The 21,100-nt window shown below is 38.0% G+C and overlaps 3 protein-coding genes across 4 annotated transcripts; 2 read left to right on the forward strand and 1 right to left on the reverse strand.

Annotated features, from left to right (window-relative positions):
- The first annotated feature begins 152 nt into the window (after positions 1-152).
- On the forward strand, positions 153-6,045 carry LOC106646520 (uncharacterized). Of its 2 annotated transcripts, none has more exons than XM_089590612.1 (4): positions 153-303; positions 2,767-2,804; positions 3,547-3,795; positions 5,879-6,045. In XM_089590612.1, exons 1-4 carry the CDS (start codon positions 300-302, stop codon positions 5,978-5,980), a joined length of 393 nt encoding a protein of 130 aa, XP_089446738.1. In that variant the 5' UTR covers positions 153-299; the 3' UTR covers positions 5,981-6,045. The 2 variants fall into 2 exon arrangements, with proteins under 2 accessions (XP_089446738.1, XP_089446739.1); XM_089590613.1 differs by lacking the exon at positions 5,879-6,045 and adding an exon at positions 4,586-5,421 and having other exon boundaries at positions 156-303.
- Positions 6,046-6,451: 406 nt separating this feature from the next.
- LOC106638489 (uncharacterized) lies at positions 6,452-19,514 on the reverse strand. The gene is made up of 13 exons (XM_089590611.1): positions 19,136-19,514; positions 13,355-13,613; positions 13,123-13,255; positions 12,870-13,007; positions 12,165-12,776; positions 11,514-12,074; positions 11,258-11,437; positions 11,023-11,171; positions 9,946-10,340; positions 9,575-9,859; positions 8,991-9,463; positions 8,451-8,906; positions 6,452-8,352 (listed from the first exon to the last, which is right to left on the reverse strand). The coding sequence occupies exons 2-13, from the start codon at positions 13,600-13,602 to the stop codon at positions 7,933-7,935; spliced, it is 4,050 nt and encodes a 1,349-aa protein (XP_089446737.1). The 5' UTR covers positions 13,603-13,613; positions 19,136-19,514; the 3' UTR covers positions 6,452-7,932.
- Positions 15,506-18,672, forward strand: LOC106638454 (pickpocket protein 28). The gene is made up of 12 exons (XM_023389876.2): positions 15,506-15,658; positions 15,749-15,822; positions 15,911-16,060; positions 16,126-16,329; positions 16,600-16,732; positions 16,838-16,974; positions 17,088-17,295; positions 17,378-17,648; positions 17,898-18,021; positions 18,099-18,224; positions 18,310-18,401; positions 18,477-18,672. The coding sequence occupies exons 1-12, from the start codon at positions 15,506-15,508 to the stop codon at positions 18,662-18,664; spliced, it is 1,860 nt and encodes a 619-aa protein (XP_023245644.2). The 3' UTR covers positions 18,665-18,672.
- Positions 19,515-21,100: the final 1,586 nt, after the last annotated feature.

The following is a 21,100-nucleotide window of genomic DNA, read 5'->3' on the forward strand; positions in this document are numbered from 1 at the left end:
GTGGAGTCAGGAGATCGGTAGCGTCGACCGGTGGTACCAAGCAAACATGAGAAGCTAGGGCGTTACACTGCACGATTTTGTGTGTGTGTGTGTGTGTGTGTTCACCTCCAGAATCCACGGCGAAGAGACAAGACTCTCCGTAAGGTAGGCACACGTTAATGTGTACAAGTCAGTCGAGTAGCGGACAGCGTCCTGCAAACAGCATAATATTATATACCCCGTCCTTTCTTCGAGCATAGCGTATACACACATTGCACATCAACTGTACTTTGCCAATCTACACGGATCACCTGTACACCATGAGTAAGTAGTTTATACCTGTACCGTCATTTAAAATCAAGGCATTTCCCCTTCCCTCGACTTCGTTTTTCCCTGTCATTTCGCGTTTTCGATTTTTCGACGCAATGTATATAAGTACCCTCCACGCGATAATGTAAGGACGCGATGGAGAGAAAGGAGAGGCCAACTGACTCACCTGAGGATCGGTATCTCGGCGGTAGGCATGTTTTATACATACATAAATACACACGTATGGGACCCGAGGTATGGGTACTTGGTAGTCGAGGAGAAGCTCGCGTGAGATGTACATCAAAGCCGCGGAAAAGGAAGCGAGTCACTTTTGATTATGTCGGAAAATCGCGCTCTGGTGTGTACATATGATTTTTCAATTATTCCTAATGGAGCAAATTTCACGGATAGGAATGGCTCGTCGAACATCGGAGAGATCGGTAGTGTTTTTTTGTTTCAACTACAACGGCTGTGAGCGAGTCGGATTCGTTATTTTTCTTTTCTTTTTTTTCTTTTTTTTTTTTGTACAAATATTTATATTCATGAAGAAACTAGTTTTGAGAAAAAAACGGTTGGAAATGCATACGGATGGTTTTCGATTTCGATTCGTGTGCTCAAAAATCTGTTCGTTTTGGAAAAAAGCCGCATCACCGTTCGGCCCACGCGAGGAGGAGGGAAGAAAAAAGAGGACGAGGCCGTTGATTCGCGTATTTCCAAACTCATTGACACGACCATTTGTAAAACGATACCTTTATGAACCGATTTTCACGATCCAACCGATTTTTGTTTTTTGTTCCTACGTTGTCGGCAATTACGAAACAATACATGTGGCTATAAATGCCAACGGTATACGTGTAGCAGCATCCTGTCAATTTGCAAGCAAAAAGCGAGAGACGAGAATGAAGAACGCACGACTGTTTTGTCAATTTTCTTCTGGGCAAATACATAATAGAGGCTATAGAGAGAGAGCGAGCCTTTGACGACTCAAAGAATCAACGACCATCATCACGTTAATTGAAAGACGGGGGCGCCTTTATTCGATAATCTCGACCGTTTGTACGTAGGCACTGCTCTCCCGCGCGAATGACGTGTTATCGACCCCTCTCGCCACATTTGTCTCGCGACTCATGTCAACTGCCGGCGTGTCTGTGTATGGCTCGCCCGATTTTTTTTTTTTTTTTTTTTTTTCTCATTTACACGTATTTATCGGGTGTTGAGCTGCAGACCTAGGTTGTTTCGACAAGACAAAGCTAAAGGGAGATCATTCACGTATATAGCAATTGTTTTGACTTGTTTCACAAAAATCACAAAGAGTCATCACTCAGAGCGGTTTTTCTTTCTTTTTCAATTCAGCTTTAAAGCGTATATTTATACTCAAATTGACGCGCTGTCATTGTTGAAAACAAAAATTTTTATATTGTTTTTCCAGTGTGAATTACATTGTCGTGGCGAGACATTAGCAGGAACATAATGCCTGTACGCTCGGTTTTCCCGCACCAATTTTTTTGAACAAACTCTGGGTTATTCTTATCAAATCCGCACCAAAGTAGTCGTGTATTATGCTAATTTTAAAATGGCGATGGTGAATTTTTACAGAACAAAGTCAAATGTTTTATCCCTCGATCGACGAGTGTGCGATTGAGCTATATTATTCGGTATGTATTTCGTCAAACTTGTGAGCACGCGCCACCGATGAGAAATTAAAAGGGCGAAATGTGAAAAAAAAGAAAAGGATTCGCTGCGCGTTGAAATTGAAATGAACAATCGGTCGATTATCGCGAGAGAAAGTCAAGACTTGATTGGCGACTCCGTGCAATCGCCGAATGACCTGCGGGTAAATGAAACGGCGCACGTAAATTACCGCTGCACGTAAAAGCGAACCATACCTACGTATATACGATCGAGTACCCCCTGAGCTAAGCGCAAAAAGTCAACAATAATTTTTTTGCCATTGCACCGCCGAGTTCGTGTACATGTAGAGCGTGTTCAAAGACTCCAGGAGCGCTGCAATGGTTTTCCAAACAAAACGCGAGATCGGCCTCTACGAGCGCGTACTTTTATGAAAGTATGCCCTGTACGCATTTGAACCGTGTACCTGTGATTCATGGGCACTAAAGTTGTACCAAAACATGAGGGGCACTCGAAAAAAAAAATTCTTCTCACTCTCATTCAAAGTACGATGTTGGGAAAAATTTTATTTCTGGCAGACAGGTGCAAGACATTTTTAATATTAAAGTTTATCATCAAGTCTTTCAATTTTTCCTTGTTTGTTTATTGTTTTTTTTTTTTTTTTTTTTTTTTTTTTTTTATTTCAATTCGTAATACTTTTTTAAATTATGACACAGTAATTTGAAAAAAAACCGGTTTTTTTTGCCCAAGTCCGAATGCACGTAAAAATATAGCGTAGGCGTTACTTTGTTGACTCACTCGCGCGCCATCGCGTTAATATAATCGAATGTGTATTTGCTTTGCTTTCAGGAGACCACTACATCGTCTGCCTGGCGGTCGTCCTCGCGGTAAGTTAATTTATACACTTTGATACCTCTTGATTTACACGCCACCCACTGCTCCATCGTTTGGATTTTTAATTTGCCATTGGCGCGCATATGTTGTACATATACACAGTTGGCTAATCGCATGGAAGTAGATCGCGATTTATCCGTATAGAGTCGAGCCGGTTGTGTGCTTTTTTTTATCTCGGTCCTTTCCCCCGCGCCTAACATTCACTTGCGCCGTAGCTCAAGGAAAAACGAGAACAAAAGCTAAATTATTTCACGCGACCTTCATCAATATTAATGTATACATATATACGCGTATGTCTAAAAGGATAACGTTGGGACGAAAATTTCACACTATCGGTATACGCAAAACTTTTATCTATAAAAAGTACAAGATTTTACATTTTTGTGCGGGAAAAATTTGGTCAAACCAAATCGCGTGTTTAAAATTATACGTACTCATGTGCCAATGCAACGCGGTGCAACGTATGTGGAAAATTTACGGTATTCGAGAGAGACGGGGGTTGACGCTTCGTTTTGCGAAACGAGCGAAGATCGAAGATATAATATACCTACTTACCGCATGTCACGCGACGTGCGGCGCTATTCCTACCGAATATAGGCGAACGTGCACGTCAATATCCGATTGAGACAACGATCGACGATACAAAAATCGGCTTACAATACAATACGTGAATAAAGTATAAAACAAAAAATGATAAAGAGAAGAAAAAAAAAGCATAAAATAAACAAACGGCAGACGCTGCTGATAACGGCAGATGCGGGCGACATGTTGCGCAAGAGCATAGTTTACGACAAGAACACGCCGGACGTGTTTTACTGTCCGCCTCACAAGCCCACGCGGCTCGACAAGATGATCGTCAAGGCCAAGCCGCTGTCGAAGCTCTGCCAATTCGAGGGCGGCCCCATACCCAAAGACTACAAAAGTGATTGCTACAACGACGTTGACGAAAGCGACTACGCTTGCCAGGAGAAGCGCAGGATCATGGTAAGAGAGCATGTTTTTTTTTTTTTTTTTTTTTTTTTTTTTTTTATTTAATAAAAATACGAGATGTATGGTATATATAGATATCGGTTGAGATTTGTTGCGATCGCAATGAGAGCGAGGAAAAAAAGAAAGCTTTGTTGATACGGAGGATGAAAATCATATTAACAAAATGCTTGGCTTACAGTGGCATATATTATTACGGTGGAGCATCGAAAGAATTTTTTATTTCGCGAAGATTTTTTTTTCCCCCCACGAATAGTTACAATCGATACATCATAATCATACTTGCTGCTCTCCATACGGATCATCATTTGTAGCTTTATATGATTTAGCACGGAATAGTATTAACGCCTATAGGCATACCTAAAATCCTTACCATGTACGATAAATTTTTTATCGAAGCAAAGCTTTGTGTATATATACAGACTTGGGCACGAATGCTTTTTCAAACTTTTTTTTTTTTAGCTAAAAAAAAGGTGTTATTTGATCGATACGGGGAAAAACCATTTTCTCCCCAGTTGTTTAAAAGTCCATAAAATAATTGTGCCCAAGTCTGTGTATGTGACGAGCGGGCCATTTCAAGATAAATTACCTTTTAAAGAAAATTTTAGCAACTTTTCACTATACGTTAGAAATAATGTATATGTCATTTTGGAAGAAAATTCGTGGAATGGCCCAAGTGTATGATTAACAATCGTGTTTTTTTTTGAACAATCGAAAAAACACGAGAGCCTTAGCTGCTGGAGGTGCAGGTCGGGCATTGTCATGTTGTTGTCTATCTTGATTGCAGAAACGACTGAAGAACGCGGAGGGCGATCAATTGCCGGTCGACAACGAATACACCGAATAGGCTCGCTCGCTCTCTTTTTCTGCTTGGGACACGCCGCAGCCTTTTCTCCCCGATCGCAGATACATCCACTCCCCACCACCCCCCGCCTTTGTTCCTCTGTTACCACCAATCATAAATAAGATTAATTTTTTGTTTATTATTTTCTCTTTATTTCGCGATTGTGCTGTCTTCCTGTTTATTATACTTTGGACACGAACTATCACGTATATAATATATTTATTAACACGTATATTACTCCTCTGGAATTTCGTTTGATCAAAGAGTCATTGGTGATTATGGATTTTATTTTAATTTAATTGTTTAGTTGAATTTTTTTATGCATGAAAACACGCGAAATTATTTGTTTTGGTGCACGTTTATAAAATGATTACTTCATGTAGGAGATGAATTATCGAGGACTCACTAGCTTGTATTTAACGTATTATTATTATTTAGATTTTGGTAAATACTATTATTACATACACGTTCAATGTACAGATGACGAGAATTTAATTTTTTTTTTTTTTTTTTTTTCCAGTTTATTTGTTTTTTGCGAGAGAAAAATTTGATTGTTGATCTGGTACTATATATATTTAATTTTTTTTTTTTGTACATATATAATTTATTCGTTTCAAACTAGTTTGGATAACACGTTTTTAATTAAATTCTCGTCATCGCGAAATACTTATGTATGGCTTTTATTTACATACAGTAATTTTAAATATGTTACGTTTAAAAAAGTACCGATAAAAATCAAATGTTTTTTCAACAATAAATATTATTTAACTCTCCATGTACTCCCTTTGGATTATTAAATTCAATATAATAATACATCTACTAATGTGTGGTGCTGGAGCATAATATATATACTTACAAACTTGAGCTTAACTAAACACGTAATTATTCATTTAAAACGCAAAGTTGGTTAATTTTTAATAAAAAATTATTTTAAGTCGCATTGATCATGACACTGTTTTGTTGTATGTTACGTACTTAGAAATTAAAAAATTTCTCAATGTTTTTTTTTTTTTGGTAAAACTATTTGTTCGAAATGGTTTCACACTTTTAAAAAAATCGTACCTTGCAAGTTTTAGTTGTTTTCTTTCTTTATGTATAAAAAAAATTTATTTCCAACCAAAAAATCAACGAAAATAGGTATGTAATTTTCATAAACAAAGTACTTTTAGGATAGAAACAACAGTCTACACGAGACGAAAAACTTTCTCTTTAATTAATAGAATTGGGTTTTTCCAGATAAGACTCCATCCTCCAGGCAGTGACAACCCATATGACGCCAGCCACTTGGAAAAATTTTCCAACAAGGAGTTTTTCATTAAAAAAACGAAGAAAAGTTAAAAATTAAATTTTTGATTCGAGCAACTAAAAGACGCTTGTTAGTTGCAAACTAAAAAAAAAAAAAAAAAAAAAAAAGGTGCTTCACATAATTATAGTTACCATCTCATCGCTTTCTAACGTGATAAAATATTCCTACTTTCGTATTAAAAGAAATTTGAACTTTTGGTGGGATGAAATTAATTGACAAGTGATGATAACTCTATTAATGCTATGATTGTTTTTCTCAAAGCAATGCATCCTGTTTAACTATTCTTGTTTTTAAATGCAGATTATTTTTTTGTGTACATATCCATTAAAGAAACGTCGTTTCTTTAACTTGTTGTAATATTAAATATTTTTACAAATACATTAAACTATTAACAAAAAAATAATGATTTTATTGTTGAGTGAATTTTCATCCCTTACAAGACGAAAATGAATGAAAGAGAGGAGTTTGGACAAATGCAATAATAAGGCAGTACATTGGCTTTAAACAGAATGGTAAATAATTTATAACATCACAAAATTACAATAATTGGTGATCGAACATACATTTAAAGAAAATTGTTGCATTGGTGCTCAACATTTTTATGCTCACAAAATAAGATATATTATGTAAAAAAGTAGTGGAATTCATGAACACATTAAAAAATGTGACAAATTTAATATGCGAACCATATTCGCCACTTGCGGGAATACAAAGATAATACCAAATATTCCCCAATTTTTTATAATTTTAATCGTTCGTTATTTTGCGAAAAACGATTTTCCGAATCGTGTCGAGATCACTGACACCACACGCCACCAGAGAAGCGGGGAACCGGCCACCGTAGGCACCAGGGTTAGAGAGAGCGCAGAGCGAGGGAGGTGGAGCCCAAGACGGTGGTTACCACGTTATTCTTGTTTTGTTGTTTTTAGAAAATCTTTTTACTCAATTCTGGAGATTTTTTTTCTTGTATTCTCGCAAAAACCTGTTGACTGTATTACTACACAAAAAAACAATAAATTATATAATGAAATAATAAGCAGTGTAAAAATCCATACATACACATTATAAGTAATTTTTCTCTTTTATCTGTAAATCAAAATATTAACAATGTAATTCGGAAATTGAAGTCTTGTAATATTACTAGTTACACAAACACTGTTCTAGTCTTATTTATCAAGGACATCTTTGCAGTCTGTTACATCTGCTTATCTTGGGTGTAATTTTCTTTTATTAAAAAGTACATTTGGCGCAGGACGTTATTTCGAGCCAACCAGGTAAATATACATTTTTACATTCTTATTTAAAATATCATATTGATGTATATTTTACCATATGGATATGCTTAAAGCTATTTAATCATCACATTTCTTTAATTGTAATTATTTACTTCAATAAAAACTCTTGCAGCAGTACCCCATAATCATATTCAAGCATGTGTTTTTTATGTACATTATTTTAAAATATTTCATTGTAATGAAAAATAACATCATTAAACTATTTTCAATAAAAAAATATTAACATGACAAAAATATAAAAATTGGAATAAAACGAAAATGAAACCAGTCTATATCAGTCCTTTACTAAGAGTATCAGTATGTCCATTGCATGGAACTATACTGGTTAGTACCACAAACTCTAAACACAAGCGCATTTTAATGATAGAAATGAGGTTTTGAAGCTTATAAGTGCGTGTACTTTCCGTGCATTTAAATCAAAATATTTGAAAAATAAAACGCAAGTTTTCGTGATAATTTTGTAATTTGATTTCAAGTAAATTTTTTCGAAAAATTAAAGAATTTCTCGTTTTTCAGTATCGTGGAAAATACTAGAAAAACGTTCAAATGAGAAACCAAAGGAAAAACGCAACAATAACTGACCTCGCAGTCATCATTGAAGAGCTCAATCATTGTTTCGTATAACTTTAAAGCAACAAAAGCCTATCACCTGCAGAGCTGACCAGCAAGCAGGGCTGATGCGCGCAGTTTCACAAAACGAGTTTGCCACCATTAGCGGCTCGGAGCTGGGCCACCTGATCGGGCGTCAAAATCAATTTACTGCCGTTTGGTAAAACAAGCGCATAATGACTGCCAGTCTCGTTGACAACGACGACCAGCTGCGTCGAACTGTTGGATTGCTGTGCCGGTTGTGGAGCGGGTTTTATTGGACTGAGGGAGATGCCACCCTCGTTCATGCGCTCGAGAAGCTCTGGCGGAATGGCACTTTTTTTGGGCGGAGGCGCTGTTTGTTTGGATTGTAGCATTGACGTCGACCCCCCTGGGATTATCATCTCGATATCGTCATCGCTGTCACTTATGACTATCAGTGACGAATTTTTCTGAGCCCGACCAAGGTTACCTTTCACCGGCACAGGTTTCTTGCTGCCTGGATTTGGCATTCTCAACACCTGACATGAATTTTCATTGTTATACTTCATTCGACTACCCTAACCACACGCTTATGCACGCATTAAAATTGCAGAATATTAAAAACTTGTATAAATACCTGTCTAGGTCCAGGAATTCTGGGCGGCCCAGTTCTCTGGCCCGGCCTGAGGACGTTGGAAGAAAGCGGAGCGCTTCTAATAACAGCTCCGTTCGGTGGGTGTGGAAAGTTTGGTCTCTGACCGATTGGCACAGGACCGGGCATCCTGTAGAACGGAGCTCTTGCACCGTACGCAATTTGCCTCGGAGGCGACAAGGTTGTCGTGTTGATAATCCTAGGCTGGGCTAACCTCTGCTGTTGTTGGGGATGCATAGGAGCGCCAACGTATTGCACGTAATTTGGAGCTCCCCGAATCATTGATTGTTGAGTCGAGATGAGCTGGGGGCCACCGACTTGTTGGTAAACTACTGGTGTCGTGGATGATAAGTAAGCAGGCCGTGATGGTGCCTGGACCAAGTAGGTCTGCGCAGGATTTGCAGACTGTACATAGTACCCTTGTGACTGGACAGTCTGCATCTGTTGCATAAGCATGAAAAGGTGAAAATATGTGATAAACGTCGGTTTACCAAGATATTCGATGGATTTTTCAAATTAACGTACCATTTGGGGAACATAAGCTGCTGACTGAATGTACTGGCTCTGCGATACGACAGCTGTGGGGTTCTGCTGCATAACATAATAATTAGCGACTGGTGATTGACCTGTGGTAACAACATAGTTCGGCTGGACGCCGACAGTGACGTTTGGTTGGCTCGATGCGGCTGAATCGTAAATCGGACCCTCGTCCTTGATGTCAAGCACCGAATGTAGGTTCGGATCCTGTGGCTCGCTTTTAACAACTTTTCCCTCTCCAGTTCCAGGTACTGCTGTAGGTGCAGTGCCAATAGGGACTGACGCGACACTGCGATTAAGCGCATTTCTACTGATCTGCTGATTGGATTTACGGTTGCTTAGTTGTCGGGCTATTGCCGCTTTGTCTGGTGATGGATGTAACGACTGATTGTCCTCGGCAGCATTGTGTTCCTGGATGTTTTGAATTTTGTTTTGAAACGTCTTCAAACGTCGACTCGCCGCTGTGAAAAAAATAAATAAATAAATAAAAATAAAAAAAGGATTTCGTGTCAAGCCAGAAACGCGAAAGCTCTGAAAATTCGCTCGTTGGGCCGTGTGGACTCTTTCCTTACACGAACGCTTTCTTTTCCGCTTGCGAGAGCCAGGTAGAATCCAATCCTGGTCTGAGTCCTCCGAATCCTCGTCGTCGTATGATTCAGTGGCTGCGCGCTGGACTGTCGCCGGCGGGTTGTCAGCAGCTGATTCACCGGCCGGTGTGCTGGTGGGCGCGTAGACTGCCTCAATATCGGCCCACCCGTCCAGCTGTTCCTCGGCGCTTTCTTCGTCTGAAGAGAACTGCTCGGTGTAGGAGGACACGCCTCGGGCGCGCAAGACGCGTTTTGTTTGTCTTGGTTCCGCTGCATTTAAAAAAAAAAAAAAAACAGGATATCAACGTGGATTCAGCGCTTGGAAAGGTTGTTATCAGGCTTATTTTAGTACTCACGTTCTTCGGTTTTCTCCCTCTCTTCTTCTTCATCACGACCCTTATCTTGCGCGTCTCGATCTTTCTCGCCTTCTTCTCCATTAGCCTCTTGACGATATTTTTCCTTGATGGTATCTTCGAGGTCTTGTTTCTTTGTCGCTGCTGTTTCATCTTGAGTTTCGCCCGCTTGATCAGCTTGTCTAGAAGACGGGGTCTCTGAAGAAGGATCTGACGAGTCGACAGAGTCGATTTCGGTGCCATCTCGGGATAAGGCAGGCTGCGATAGCATCTCGGAACACTTTTCCGCGCTGAGGAGCCGCTCAAAGTTACAGCCCTGCGGGCCCACCAGCCAGCCATTAGTCGACATGCCCTCGTCGCAGCCGTCCTGCTGCTGTTCCTGATCCTCTTCCGCCACGCTACAACAGGCCCACATCCCAACGCGCTCTCACAGTAACTCTTTTTTTTCGTCTGGCCAAAATTTTTTCTTCACACTTTTCCTCTTTCATTTATGTGCGAGTGGGTTTTTTGTTGGAGAAAGTTGGAAGAAAAGATTTTCGCCGAGCTCTCTGTTTTTCATTTTTTTTTTTTTTTTTACTATTGAATTTGAAATTCAGAGAGCAGCTCGTCTCTACAAGATACACACGTTGATTCACATTGCATTCAAGAGAATACAAGCACAGATTTATATTTATTTATCTATAGTTTTAAGTTATTCAAATACAAATCTGTGCTTGCAAGAGACGTTCAAGAGGACTGTGGTTTCAGCATAATGTAGGTTCGACGTTCAAAGGTATAGACAAGCGAAACCATCCAAAAACATGTAATGCAAATTAAGTTCATCAGCATCTATAAAATTACATGCATGTTAGGTTTTAATTGAACAACTTAAAAAACGCTAGGATTTATGTCCATACCCCTTTCGAGAATCAGGATAGCAAACAAGACCTAAATGTTAGTAGGGTTATCAAATAATAGTTTTAAAAAGCCATTGATTAAAGGGCACATTTTCTTGTTACGAATTTGATGATTCCTCATTCACTCTATTAACGATAATCATGCTTATTGCTGTGGTACGATAAAAGATGTATCTTTAGTTACCCATTTTCAAAGTTACTCCATTCCCTCTGCAATTTATTTCGAGCCTTTTTCGTCGATTCTTTCAAAATACTTTCAACCTTTTCCAATGATGCAACCAATTTTTTCATTCTTTGTAAAAGATTGACTTCACAAACCAGTGTTACGTATGTCTAAGAAAAATCGTGTGTAAAATATTACATATACTACAAAAACAAAATTTTTTTTTATGAAAACTTATCATATGCCCGTAACTTACTTCTTTGCTTTCACAGTTTGAAGTGGTTTTGTCAGAAGCTATGTACTCAATCAATTCTTTGAGGCTATCTAAGCTATCAGCAACTAATTGAAAGTTAGAAACGCTCAAATCACTTATCAGCTCGTTAAAATTCTCTACTTTCCAGTCATTTTCATTGAATTCTTCGTTGTAAAAGTCCCCCTATCGGAACGTAATTGAACTTATTTATCATAATCGTAACAAACTGTAAATTTTATTAAAAGAATATAGTACAAACTTCAGGTGACGAAACTCTACACAGACTATCTCTCAAGTCGATCGACGACAATTCCTCGGTTTCGCACATATCCACGATATTCTCCGCATCCTCGACTTCTAACTTGATTTCGGAAATGTGCTTTATACGTGCACTACGTCTTGAATACGAAATCTGAACCTCTTCGGAGTCAGAAGCAGTGTCATCAGGTTTGCATTTTCTTTTTTCTTCCAGCTTTTCCTTCATCCACTTATCCAGACTCAATTCGTCGCTAGCACATTCGCTGGCGACATCGGTAGGCGTATCACATTTTTTATTCTGGAACAACTTTTCATCGTCAGACTTGGAAGTATTGGCTTTTTTAATAGAAAGGTTTGAAAATAAATTTACATCAGGCTCGGATTTTTCCAATGTCTTTGAGGCAATCATTTCCTCGAGCTTCTCGTCGTCTGTCTTGGAACTTTTGGATACATCGTCCATTGAAAAATTACTACTTTCTTTAACAGAGGATTCTTCGCTTTTCGGAACATCGTTTGTAGACCTATCCAACGGCTTATCTTCTAATGACTCATCTATTACATCCTACGCAAAGAATTACGAGTGTAGAAAATGTTGAAACGAGCTGATTTTATCGTGTATGCACGAAAATTATCATTAAAAACCCAAGCTCACCTCTGTTTTCGTTTCTTCGTTCCTTAAGCTAACTTTCCCTTCTACTTTTACGTTATCGTTCTCAACTTCACTGGCATCCTTAGTGTTGCTTGTACCTTTTTCACTCTTACTGTCAACCACATCGTCCAATGCGTTTGTCTCATAGCCACTAGATTTGGCACAACTACTGGCACTGAGTTCCGAAGCTTTGGACGAGCACCTGGACGTCCTTCCGGTATCAGCTGAGTTCGAGCTCGAGTCGACCACGCCCTGATCGACCAAAGGACCACAACTGATTTTCATCTTTACCGGTTTCTTTTGTACTTTCAGCGGCAGAGAACCTTTTTGCCAACGCGAGCGTCGTCTTTTCCGTCTGCCACGCGACGCTATGGGCCTTGGAACCTCCTTCTTCACCACTAGCTCCGGACTTTTTAGTTTTACTTTGATCGCCGGAGGCTTTACCGACGACAGCACTTTGTTGTCCAAGCAATGCCTGTACACCCTGAGATCGTTGTGTAGGAACTGTGGAAAATACACGTACCGAGCCCCGTACCTGTCGGTACCCAACACGGTCTCAAATTGATTCTCCGAAGGCTGTCTCATGATCTCTTCTTGGATGGTTTTTCTCGTGTGCTGATCGAGAAAATGCGTTTTTCGTTAAAACCTGACATTCATCGTAATATTGAAATCTAATTGTGAATAAACAACGTTGATTTGCACACTAACCATTGCAGTATCACATACTGTCTTTAACAGCCAAACTCTCTGCTTGAAGCTAAAGTCCTGGAAATCTTTTCCCTCGATTTCATTGGAGTCCGGAAAAATTTTCCAAAATTCCGGCTCAACTCCCAGGCAATCGAAAGTCTGAAAAATATATTTGTTTCACCGTGCAAGTGTGCAAACAATTGACGAATAAAAAACAAAAACAACAACAACATGCCACTGCGTCGCGCAGCAAATGAAACAACAAAGAAAATACCTTTAGTGGATTCTCTCTCTTGGATTGGTGGATTTTAAACCAATTTTTCAATTTGTACATCAAAACGTTGGTCCAAAACGTATAAGGCATCAAAGGTACTTTGTGCAATTTAGACTTTGTCGTCGAGGGATTACTAAAAAAACGTATTTCCCAATTAAAGATTAATTTTTTTTTTTTTCATTAAAAATGACGAGATGCAATATGTATGTAATATAATATGTAAGTTCGATACCTCAACAGACACGTCATTATGTGAGCTAGTTGTTTCGATGCTTTGGGCATCAAAAGCATTCGCTCGACCTCGTACATCGACAGGTGCGTCACGTTGAACACTTCTTTGGTTAATTGCAGGAAGTGGTAAATTTGCGGAAGCTCCCACATAGTCTCCATCTCGTCTCGGAGATTTTCAGGAAGTATCTTATCCTTCTCCCAACTGTCCTCCGCCATCGCCATTTTGCGCTTTCGACCTCTTCTGGCCATTTTGCGTTGCCCTGCAAATGCATACATGATTTCTTTTTTTTGTTTTCTTTCTTTTTTTAATATACATACATAAGAATTTATTTCAGCAACATCACAACCCCTCCCACCGCCCCTTCTTTTGTATATTTATTTAAATGTATAAATGTTAAGGCGATAACACATCTCGCCGTATTTTTCGAGGTAAAAAAAAGAAACCGAAGCGCATTAAACACACACAAAAGTGACATTGTAACTCTATTTAGTTGGGGGGCAGATAACGCGATCGTGTCAAACAAATGCAAACAAAGCGAACGAAACGTGCGAGTGTCAGAGGACTCGTGAGTTATGGACGATGTAAGAGCTCAGATCGCAGCGTTGGATAATAATGAAGGTAATGAGGGCGTAACGAGGGCAATGATAGATGCACACACACGTTCACCCGAGACTTAGTACATCCGAACGCGGTATATACGCATTACCCTTTTGTATCTTCCCCAATCGAACAAAGTCAAGGATGACTGCGATACCGATACTTTGAATGTATACGTGTGAAAGAGACCAATTTTTTAAATTCAAGGATAACGCAACATACCCACGAGGATCGATTGTTTTCGCAAACATTTACTTTGCGTCATTCAAGTTTGATACCATCGTTATATTATTATTGTTATTTTTTTTTTTTTTTTTTTTTTTTTTTTTTAATTCCAATAAAAGTCAGTTAATAAAGATGGGGAGGGACTCGTACACTTAAGCTCAAGGTGCTGTTTTTCAACACGCGTCCTCTGGCGAGACAAATTTGATTGCTTTTAGGAAAGAAGGAAAAAAAAAGCTCGAGGTATACAACTTGAAATAGTATACATCACTTTGTCGATATATCGACAACGCGATTTCCAATCGCACGTACACACCCAACGACATGTTGATTCTGTCCATTATGGGAAAGTAAAAGGTACATAACGTTTTTTTTTTCCGCCCCTATGATTACGCGATCGAAAAATACTGCGGATTCATCGCTCGAAAGGTATACTTGAAAGCACATATCATTTGTAGAATAACAACGGATCGGTGTCGTTAATCGTCGCGCCAAGTGTAAGAACATCCTTTTAAACAAGAAAAAAAGTAAGTACTTTTACCACGGAGATGATAAGATCGCGCGCGCGCGCGCGGGGGGGCATAGCGATGCGCCGTGCGATAATCGTCGATCGGTTCGCGTGAGAGAATTTTCATGTGTGTGATACGTGTATATGCCTGCAGATCGGCAACGAGTTCCCGTGGAAAATTGCTCGGCTTTTAATATCGGCTCGGGTTCTGTAAGCAGACGTGCTCGAATTCAAATAGATCGGTATGGCGTGACTTTTTTTTTTTTTCCACCTCAAAAGTGTCGCACTCTATAAATTTGAAATGGCAAAAAATTTTCGCAATTTGCTCGGTTAAAAAAGATTTTTACTAGCGAAACGGTGACAAAATTCTGTGCGCTCGGACACTACAATTTTGTATCCCGAAAATGTTGACCAGTGATCTAACAATAAGAGACATTTTCACACGGGTCAAAGGGAGCTGTTAAATGTTGTTTTTGGTGTCGCCAACCATTAGTTAATTAATTTACTAAATCAGTGAAACTTGAAGTTGTACAGAAGTATATTGAGTATTTCGTAGTGAAAATCCATTATTTTAAAAAGCAATGAATGAATGGACAATCAGAAAGTAGTGAAATCGATCGGTACACACTATAACCCACAAGTAGTACAATTTCACTATAAGAAAAAATCAAGATACTCACAAAGTATTTGCACTATTATCTCGATATAAAATATATAGCATTAGGTCGGACTAATCCTCGGGGACCTTGGGTGATGAAATTCACGGGTATCGAGAACAGCGACGGTGACCAGTGAGGATGTGAAGAAGAAAAGAAAAACGAAAGATGCCGATGAAAAAATTGGACACCGAGTCAGTGTCGGTGATCTGGCGGCAGCACTGGTTGAGGGAGTTTAACGAGGACAAGCACTGGCCATCCGGGCACGCGGATACTTGGAAGGGACCCACTGAGATCGAGGCTAAAAAGGTCCCGGCTAAGGTAAGCGCGGGTGTGTGACATACAACGTTACCCTAATTGTCATACATATAGGCTGTTTATTGGATTTGCGTTTCATTTTCCAATATGTAGATACAATCACCGCTGCCAATTATCCAGAAAAATTACAATGGCACCTTTGGGTTTGCAACGCAACAGTACAACGAGTGAGGACTATTTTACTTTTTCCAATCCGAGGTCAAGCTGATGGGAGGGGGGTTTTCAGTCATTCTTGTTATTTTTTTTCATCTTTAGAGCAGGGAGCGTTAAAAAATTTAGCGGACGATCGAACCTCCGTCGAAGGATCGCGACAAACGTCGCCAAGACGTTCAAGGATTACTGCAATTATTCAACGTTGCACGGCTTGAAGTACATTGGCGACACTTCGCTGAATTACATGCAGAGGTGAGGGGAAAAAGAAAAAAGAAAAAAAGGAAAAAGCGTGACAAGAAATTTCTGGGTTGTTTCAGGTTGTTTTGGGTGATCGCGTTTGTTTGCGCGACGATGGGCACGTCGTACTTCATCTGGCGCTTGTACAACAGATACAGCCAGACACCGATAATCATATCCCGCAGCTCCGAAGCCGTTTCCATTAATGAAATACCCTTTCCGGCAGTCACCGTTTGCAACATGAACAACGCCAAGAGATCCGTCGCCGAAAAAATCATAGAGGAGTTGGTTGTTTATTTTTCTTTTTTCTTTTTTTTTTTTTCTCAACTTGTACACGTTTGCTGTTAAGCACGACTGCTTTATAACTTTTTTTTCTTTTTTTCTTTCGTTGAGTCACGCAATATTTCTTACTTATTTTCGTAATACTTTCAATCTCGAAAGGAATCTCGAAAATTGGCAGGGAAATCATTTTAAAAAAGCAGCCGTGCTGTTGATGCAAAAGCTCAATTTTTGCGTAAATTAAACAATGTTTTTTTTTGTTTTTTTCGTTTAAGAAACGATCCATTGCAAAAGTTTTATCTGGAGGACATTTGTAATTTCAAGAACGGGACGTTTCAATTTTTTCAAAAATTCGATGGGAGCAAGGAGGCCGGGAGCTGGGAGTCTATATACCAATTTTTGTTAAACGTACGTGAAGTTTTTAACCATCTTCACTCACCTATATGAAAAAAAAAGGTTGAAAGATTTTTTAAAACTATTTTGTAAAATCTCTAATTGATAAAAATAATTTAGGTGTCTCAAAGCTGTTCTCAAATGATGTATTACTGTGAATGGAGTGGAAACGAAACCAGTTGTTCCGAATTATTCAACCCTGTATTGACGGATGAGGGCCTGTGCTGCAGATTCAATGTCCTTCCCGACCTATTATACGAATCTTAAGTTTTTCTTCCTTATATTAAACCATACAACTACTAAATTCGATGAAAAAGTTTTAAAAAAATACTCATAATGCAAAAAAACAAAATTGTGATTAATTTTTTCTTTACAGGCGAACATGGGAGAATCTAGATGTATCGAGTGCATTGAACCACATAGAGTGGGATCCAGAGTACAAGTTCACCCCAAAGGACCATCCCGACCAGATACCCTGGCGTGCCTATGCTAGTGGTTCCACTTATGGACTGACACTTGCTCTCGACGTTGCTGCCGACGAGTACTTTTGCTCATCTACAGCTAGCGTTGGATTTAAGGTTCCATGAATTTTCAATGAAAACTTTAGCTTTCAACGTACTAATTTTTTTTTTTTTTTTTTTTTTTTTATGTTAAAATCAGATGTTACTGCACAGTCCGGTGGAGATGCCGCAGATAGCGGATTTTGCTTTTACATTGTCACCTGGCAAAGAGACGCGGGTCATTATAACACCCCACATAGCCGACGCTGATATTTCCATTATTAAGATCCCAGTGAAAATCAGGCGATGTTATTTTCTTGGCGAGAAAAATCTTAAATATTACAAGATTTACACGCAACGCAACTGCGTGCTCGAATGCGAGGCGAATTTTACGCTTCAGTACTGCCAGTGTATGGAGTATTACATGCCTGGTGAATATTATTAATTGTTGAATTTTCGTTTACTTTTCAAGCACGACTGTCGTCTTTTAATTTGAGGAAAACCACAATTTGAAACTACTTTGTTTCGTAATCATTTGTGTAAATGAACAATTTTATCTGTCATAATTATGCTTTTTGAAAAAAATGAATGAGTCATGCCTCACCCAAGCAAAAGCTTAGTTACGTGCATAAGTTTAACCATTTAGTTATAAAATAGTATCTTTATTTTTAACCAATAAGTTACAAGCAACACGAGGATTTGCGGAAAAAATGATGACCTTTGTACAGACATTGCTAAAAAAATCATGAAAAACAAATGGTACGAGGATGACGACGTCAGAGCTGCCTACAATATCACAAAAGCGTGAGTATACTTTTTTTAAGGATCTAGTTCATCAATGACACTTGAGTTTTTTTAAATACCTTTGAAATGATTCCCAGACCTAGCTGTAAATGCTATCCAGGATGTAATGAAATCAATTATAGTACAGAGATTTCACAGAGCATGTTGATGACTACATTCTACATTCCAGAAGAAATTTACAAGTTTGACAGTAGTTATTTTACGTATGGTTTTTTTCTTACAATTCAATTAATCATTGACTTAACTGACTAATTTATTTTTTAATAATTCTTAATTCACTGCTACTAGAAACAATGTGGCTATAGTTCACATATTTTACATCGATACTTCATACTTGAAATACACAAAAAATGTAATCTATGGTTTTGCTGAATTGCTGTGTGAGTTACAATTAATTTTCATTTATATAAAGATAAGCTACTCAAATGACGACTAGTTACTTTTTTTTCATGCAGCCAATACTGGTGGGATATTAGGACTCTTCTTAGGATTCAGCTTATTATCAGTAGTCGAGATATTTTATTTCTCTACAAGATTGGTCTATCGCATATTGAACCATACCACTCCGAAATCTATTAAAATAAATATCAACAATTCAGATTCGTTGAAAAATAAAAAATCCATGTATCCCTTTGCACAATAAAGCTTGTAAAAAAAATGCGACAATCAATTTGTTTATTTTCGACTTGTCCCACGTCAAAAAGATTTCGGAGTCGTATAGGTTAGATTACTAAAAAATAAACAAGAAAACAAAACAACAACTTTTCAGCGCCTACAACAACCACGTCATGTATGATCAATATAATCGAATAATTGAAAACAATTATAAATCGTCCTACCGCATGAATCATTTTTAAGTAAATATTATTAAAATACGTAAAACAAGCATTATTTAGTTGAAGTGATGCTAACCTTTTCTGCGACTTAAAACTGAAACCGCAGTAAATCAAGAAAAAACGATATCTTGCACGCACACACACACGAAATTCTTGCGATTAAACGGCAACAGGAGACAAATGAACGAAGTTTAATTGAGTTGGGTATCAATAACAAAATCCTAATTTCATACCCAAAACATAAATACTTAAATAAAATGTTACAATATAAAACTCACCGTGAAAAATTGTGAGTATTTAAAAATCAAAACATTTCTTTTGATATCAGGTTTGATCCTTTGAGCTGCACAATGCACATGTCATTATCATACAAACTTGTAAGCTCCACACCAAGCACTCGCTTCTTTTTTTTTTTTACACTTCACATGAAAGAAATTAACAATTTGCTATCCTTAGGTATACTATTGCAGTAGCAGACAGGTAGTAAGTATACCTGTAAGTGATATAAAAGAATTTTCTTTGATATTTCTTTAATATCACTAGTAGTAGTAAGTAGGTGTATACTATAATACTATAATAAAAAAAGTACGCTTCTATTATACTAAGGGCTTGCTTGTTGACGATGAGAGGTAAGAGGTATGAACATGCAGGTATATAAGGTAGGCATGACTGACGCGACACGTTTACAGTTTACAGCCGCCATTAAAACACAAGGAGACTTTACGGAAGCTCGGTCACGACATCTGCATAAAAACAGCCTCTGATTTTATCATTCTGGTAAAGAGAGCACGGTGTAAGATGTACGTGAAGTTATGTGTAGTAATTAAAGTAATTACTACTAAGTAATGCCATATGATCGATTTTATTAAACCATATGAACATCTGTATTTTTGGAGGTAGACTTTAGGGTAAAAAATAGATTGTAAACTTGCCGCAAATAGGACAGGCCACGTCAACTTTTTATTATCAATTTAGAAGATTAGTTGCGGCTGGTTTATAATTGATTAAATGGCTCTAATATAAAAAGTAATAATTATTTGGATGAGCGCCATCTAGCGTTTAGAATTTCTGAACTAAAAAGTGGCCCTAAACTTTTGAACCAGAGCTTTAGCGCGTAGAGCCATTTAGTCAGTTATAAACCAGCCGCAACTCATGACGAAGCTATAAAATAAAAAAATAACGATACGTGTGTTTTTGGCGGCAGGCTAAAAATTTATCTTATGCTCGAAAATTTATCTTCAAAAGTATAAGCACATAGGAGGTCAATTTTTTGGTAGAAAATAGATTGTTACCTTGCCGCCAAAAACACATGTATCGTTATTTTTTCATTTTATAGCTTCATCATAAGTTGCGGCTGGTTTATAACTGACTAAATGGCTCTACGCGCTAAAGCTCTGGTTCAAAAGTTTAGGGCCACTTTTTAGTTCAGAAATTCGAAACGCTAGATGGCGCTGATCCAAATAATTATTACTTTTTATATTAGAGCCATTTAATCAATTATAAACCAGCCGCAACTAATCTTCTAAATTGATAATAAAAATTTGACGTGGCCTGTCTTGTTTGCGGCAAGTTTACAATCTATTTTTTACCCTAAAGTCTACCTCCAAAAGTGTAAATATAGGTAGTCCAGTTCACTTTAATAAAAAAAAAAAAAAAAAATAAAAAAATATAGGTAGTAAGTAGTAGTACGAACAGTGTACTGAGTCATAGATATATATCATATAAGTACTTATGAGTCTAGTAGAGTCTACTCATCTCTGACTGAGTGTACACGGTGTTATGAACTTATAATAAGAGAGATGATGTTGTATTCTCTATGCGTATCTCTAATGTTATACAATTATTTCCATGTTTGAAAATTCAAATTGGTTTTTAGGCACGACCAATGTACGGGAGTGCCTTAAATTTTTGTCAGAACTAAAATTATATAATTAATTATTTAAAAAGCGTACAGCTGAAATCATAATTTTGGATTTTTTTTTATTTTATATTGGCAACACTCTTTTATACAATCATTCACGTATTCGTTTTTCTAGCTTCCGTTCGATTTCCATACAAAATTTTTTTTTTTTAATGACAGGCTGCCTGATTTTGCCGGTTTTTGCTTGACTAATTTTATTAGTTACATCCTTTATAACGAAAAAATTTACCCTTTATAAAGTAATCGAGCTTAGGTTGCTCAAAATCTGTAAATATCCAAGAACATGAGCTTGGATGAGAGAAAAAGAGTATGACGGGAAAAA

This window comes from Copidosoma floridanum, unplaced genomic scaffold (assembly GCF_036245765.1).
Source record: "Copidosoma floridanum isolate Cflo_tuat_1 unplaced genomic scaffold, Cflo_Japanese_pri ptg000012l, whole genome shotgun sequence".
Taxonomy (NCBI): Eukaryota; Metazoa; Arthropoda; class Insecta; order Hymenoptera; family Encyrtidae; genus Copidosoma; species Copidosoma floridanum.

Excerpts from the sequence above, each read along its gene's own strand:
- LOC106646520 (XM_089590612.1), top strand. Across the intron at positions 2,805-3,546 it reads GCCTGGCGGTCGTCCTCGCG|ACGCTGCTGATAACGGCAGA; the intron begins GTAAGTTAATTT and ends AACAAACGGCAG. Across the intron at positions 3,796-5,878 it reads AGGAGAAGCGCAGGATCATG|ATAAGACTCCATCCTCCAGG; the intron begins GTAAGAGAGCAT and ends GGGTTTTTCCAG.
- LOC106638489 (XM_089590611.1), bottom strand. The coding sequence starts at position 13,602 with ATGGCCAGAAGAGGTCGAAAGCGCAAAATGGCGATGGCGGAGGACAGT. Across the intron at positions 12,075-12,164 it reads ACGAAGAAACGAAAACAGAG|GATGTAATAGATGAGTCATT; the intron begins GTGAGCTTGGGT and ends TTCTTTGCGTAG. Across the intron at positions 9,464-9,574 it reads GCGGAAAAGAAAGCGTTCGT|CGGCGAGTCGACGTTTGAAG; the intron begins GTAAGGAAAGAG and ends TTTTTTTCACAG.
- LOC106638454 (XM_023389876.2), top strand. The coding sequence starts at position 15,506 with ATGCCGATGAAAAAATTGGACACCGAGTCAGTGTCGGTGATCTGGCGG. Across the intron at positions 15,823-15,910 it reads GCAACGCAACAGTACAACGA|AGCAGGGAGCGTTAAAAAAT; the intron begins GTGAGGACTATT and ends TTTCATCTTTAG. Across the intron at positions 16,330-16,599 it reads GCCGAAAAAATCATAGAGGA|AAACGATCCATTGCAAAAGT; the intron begins GTTGGTTGTTTA and ends TTTTCGTTTAAG.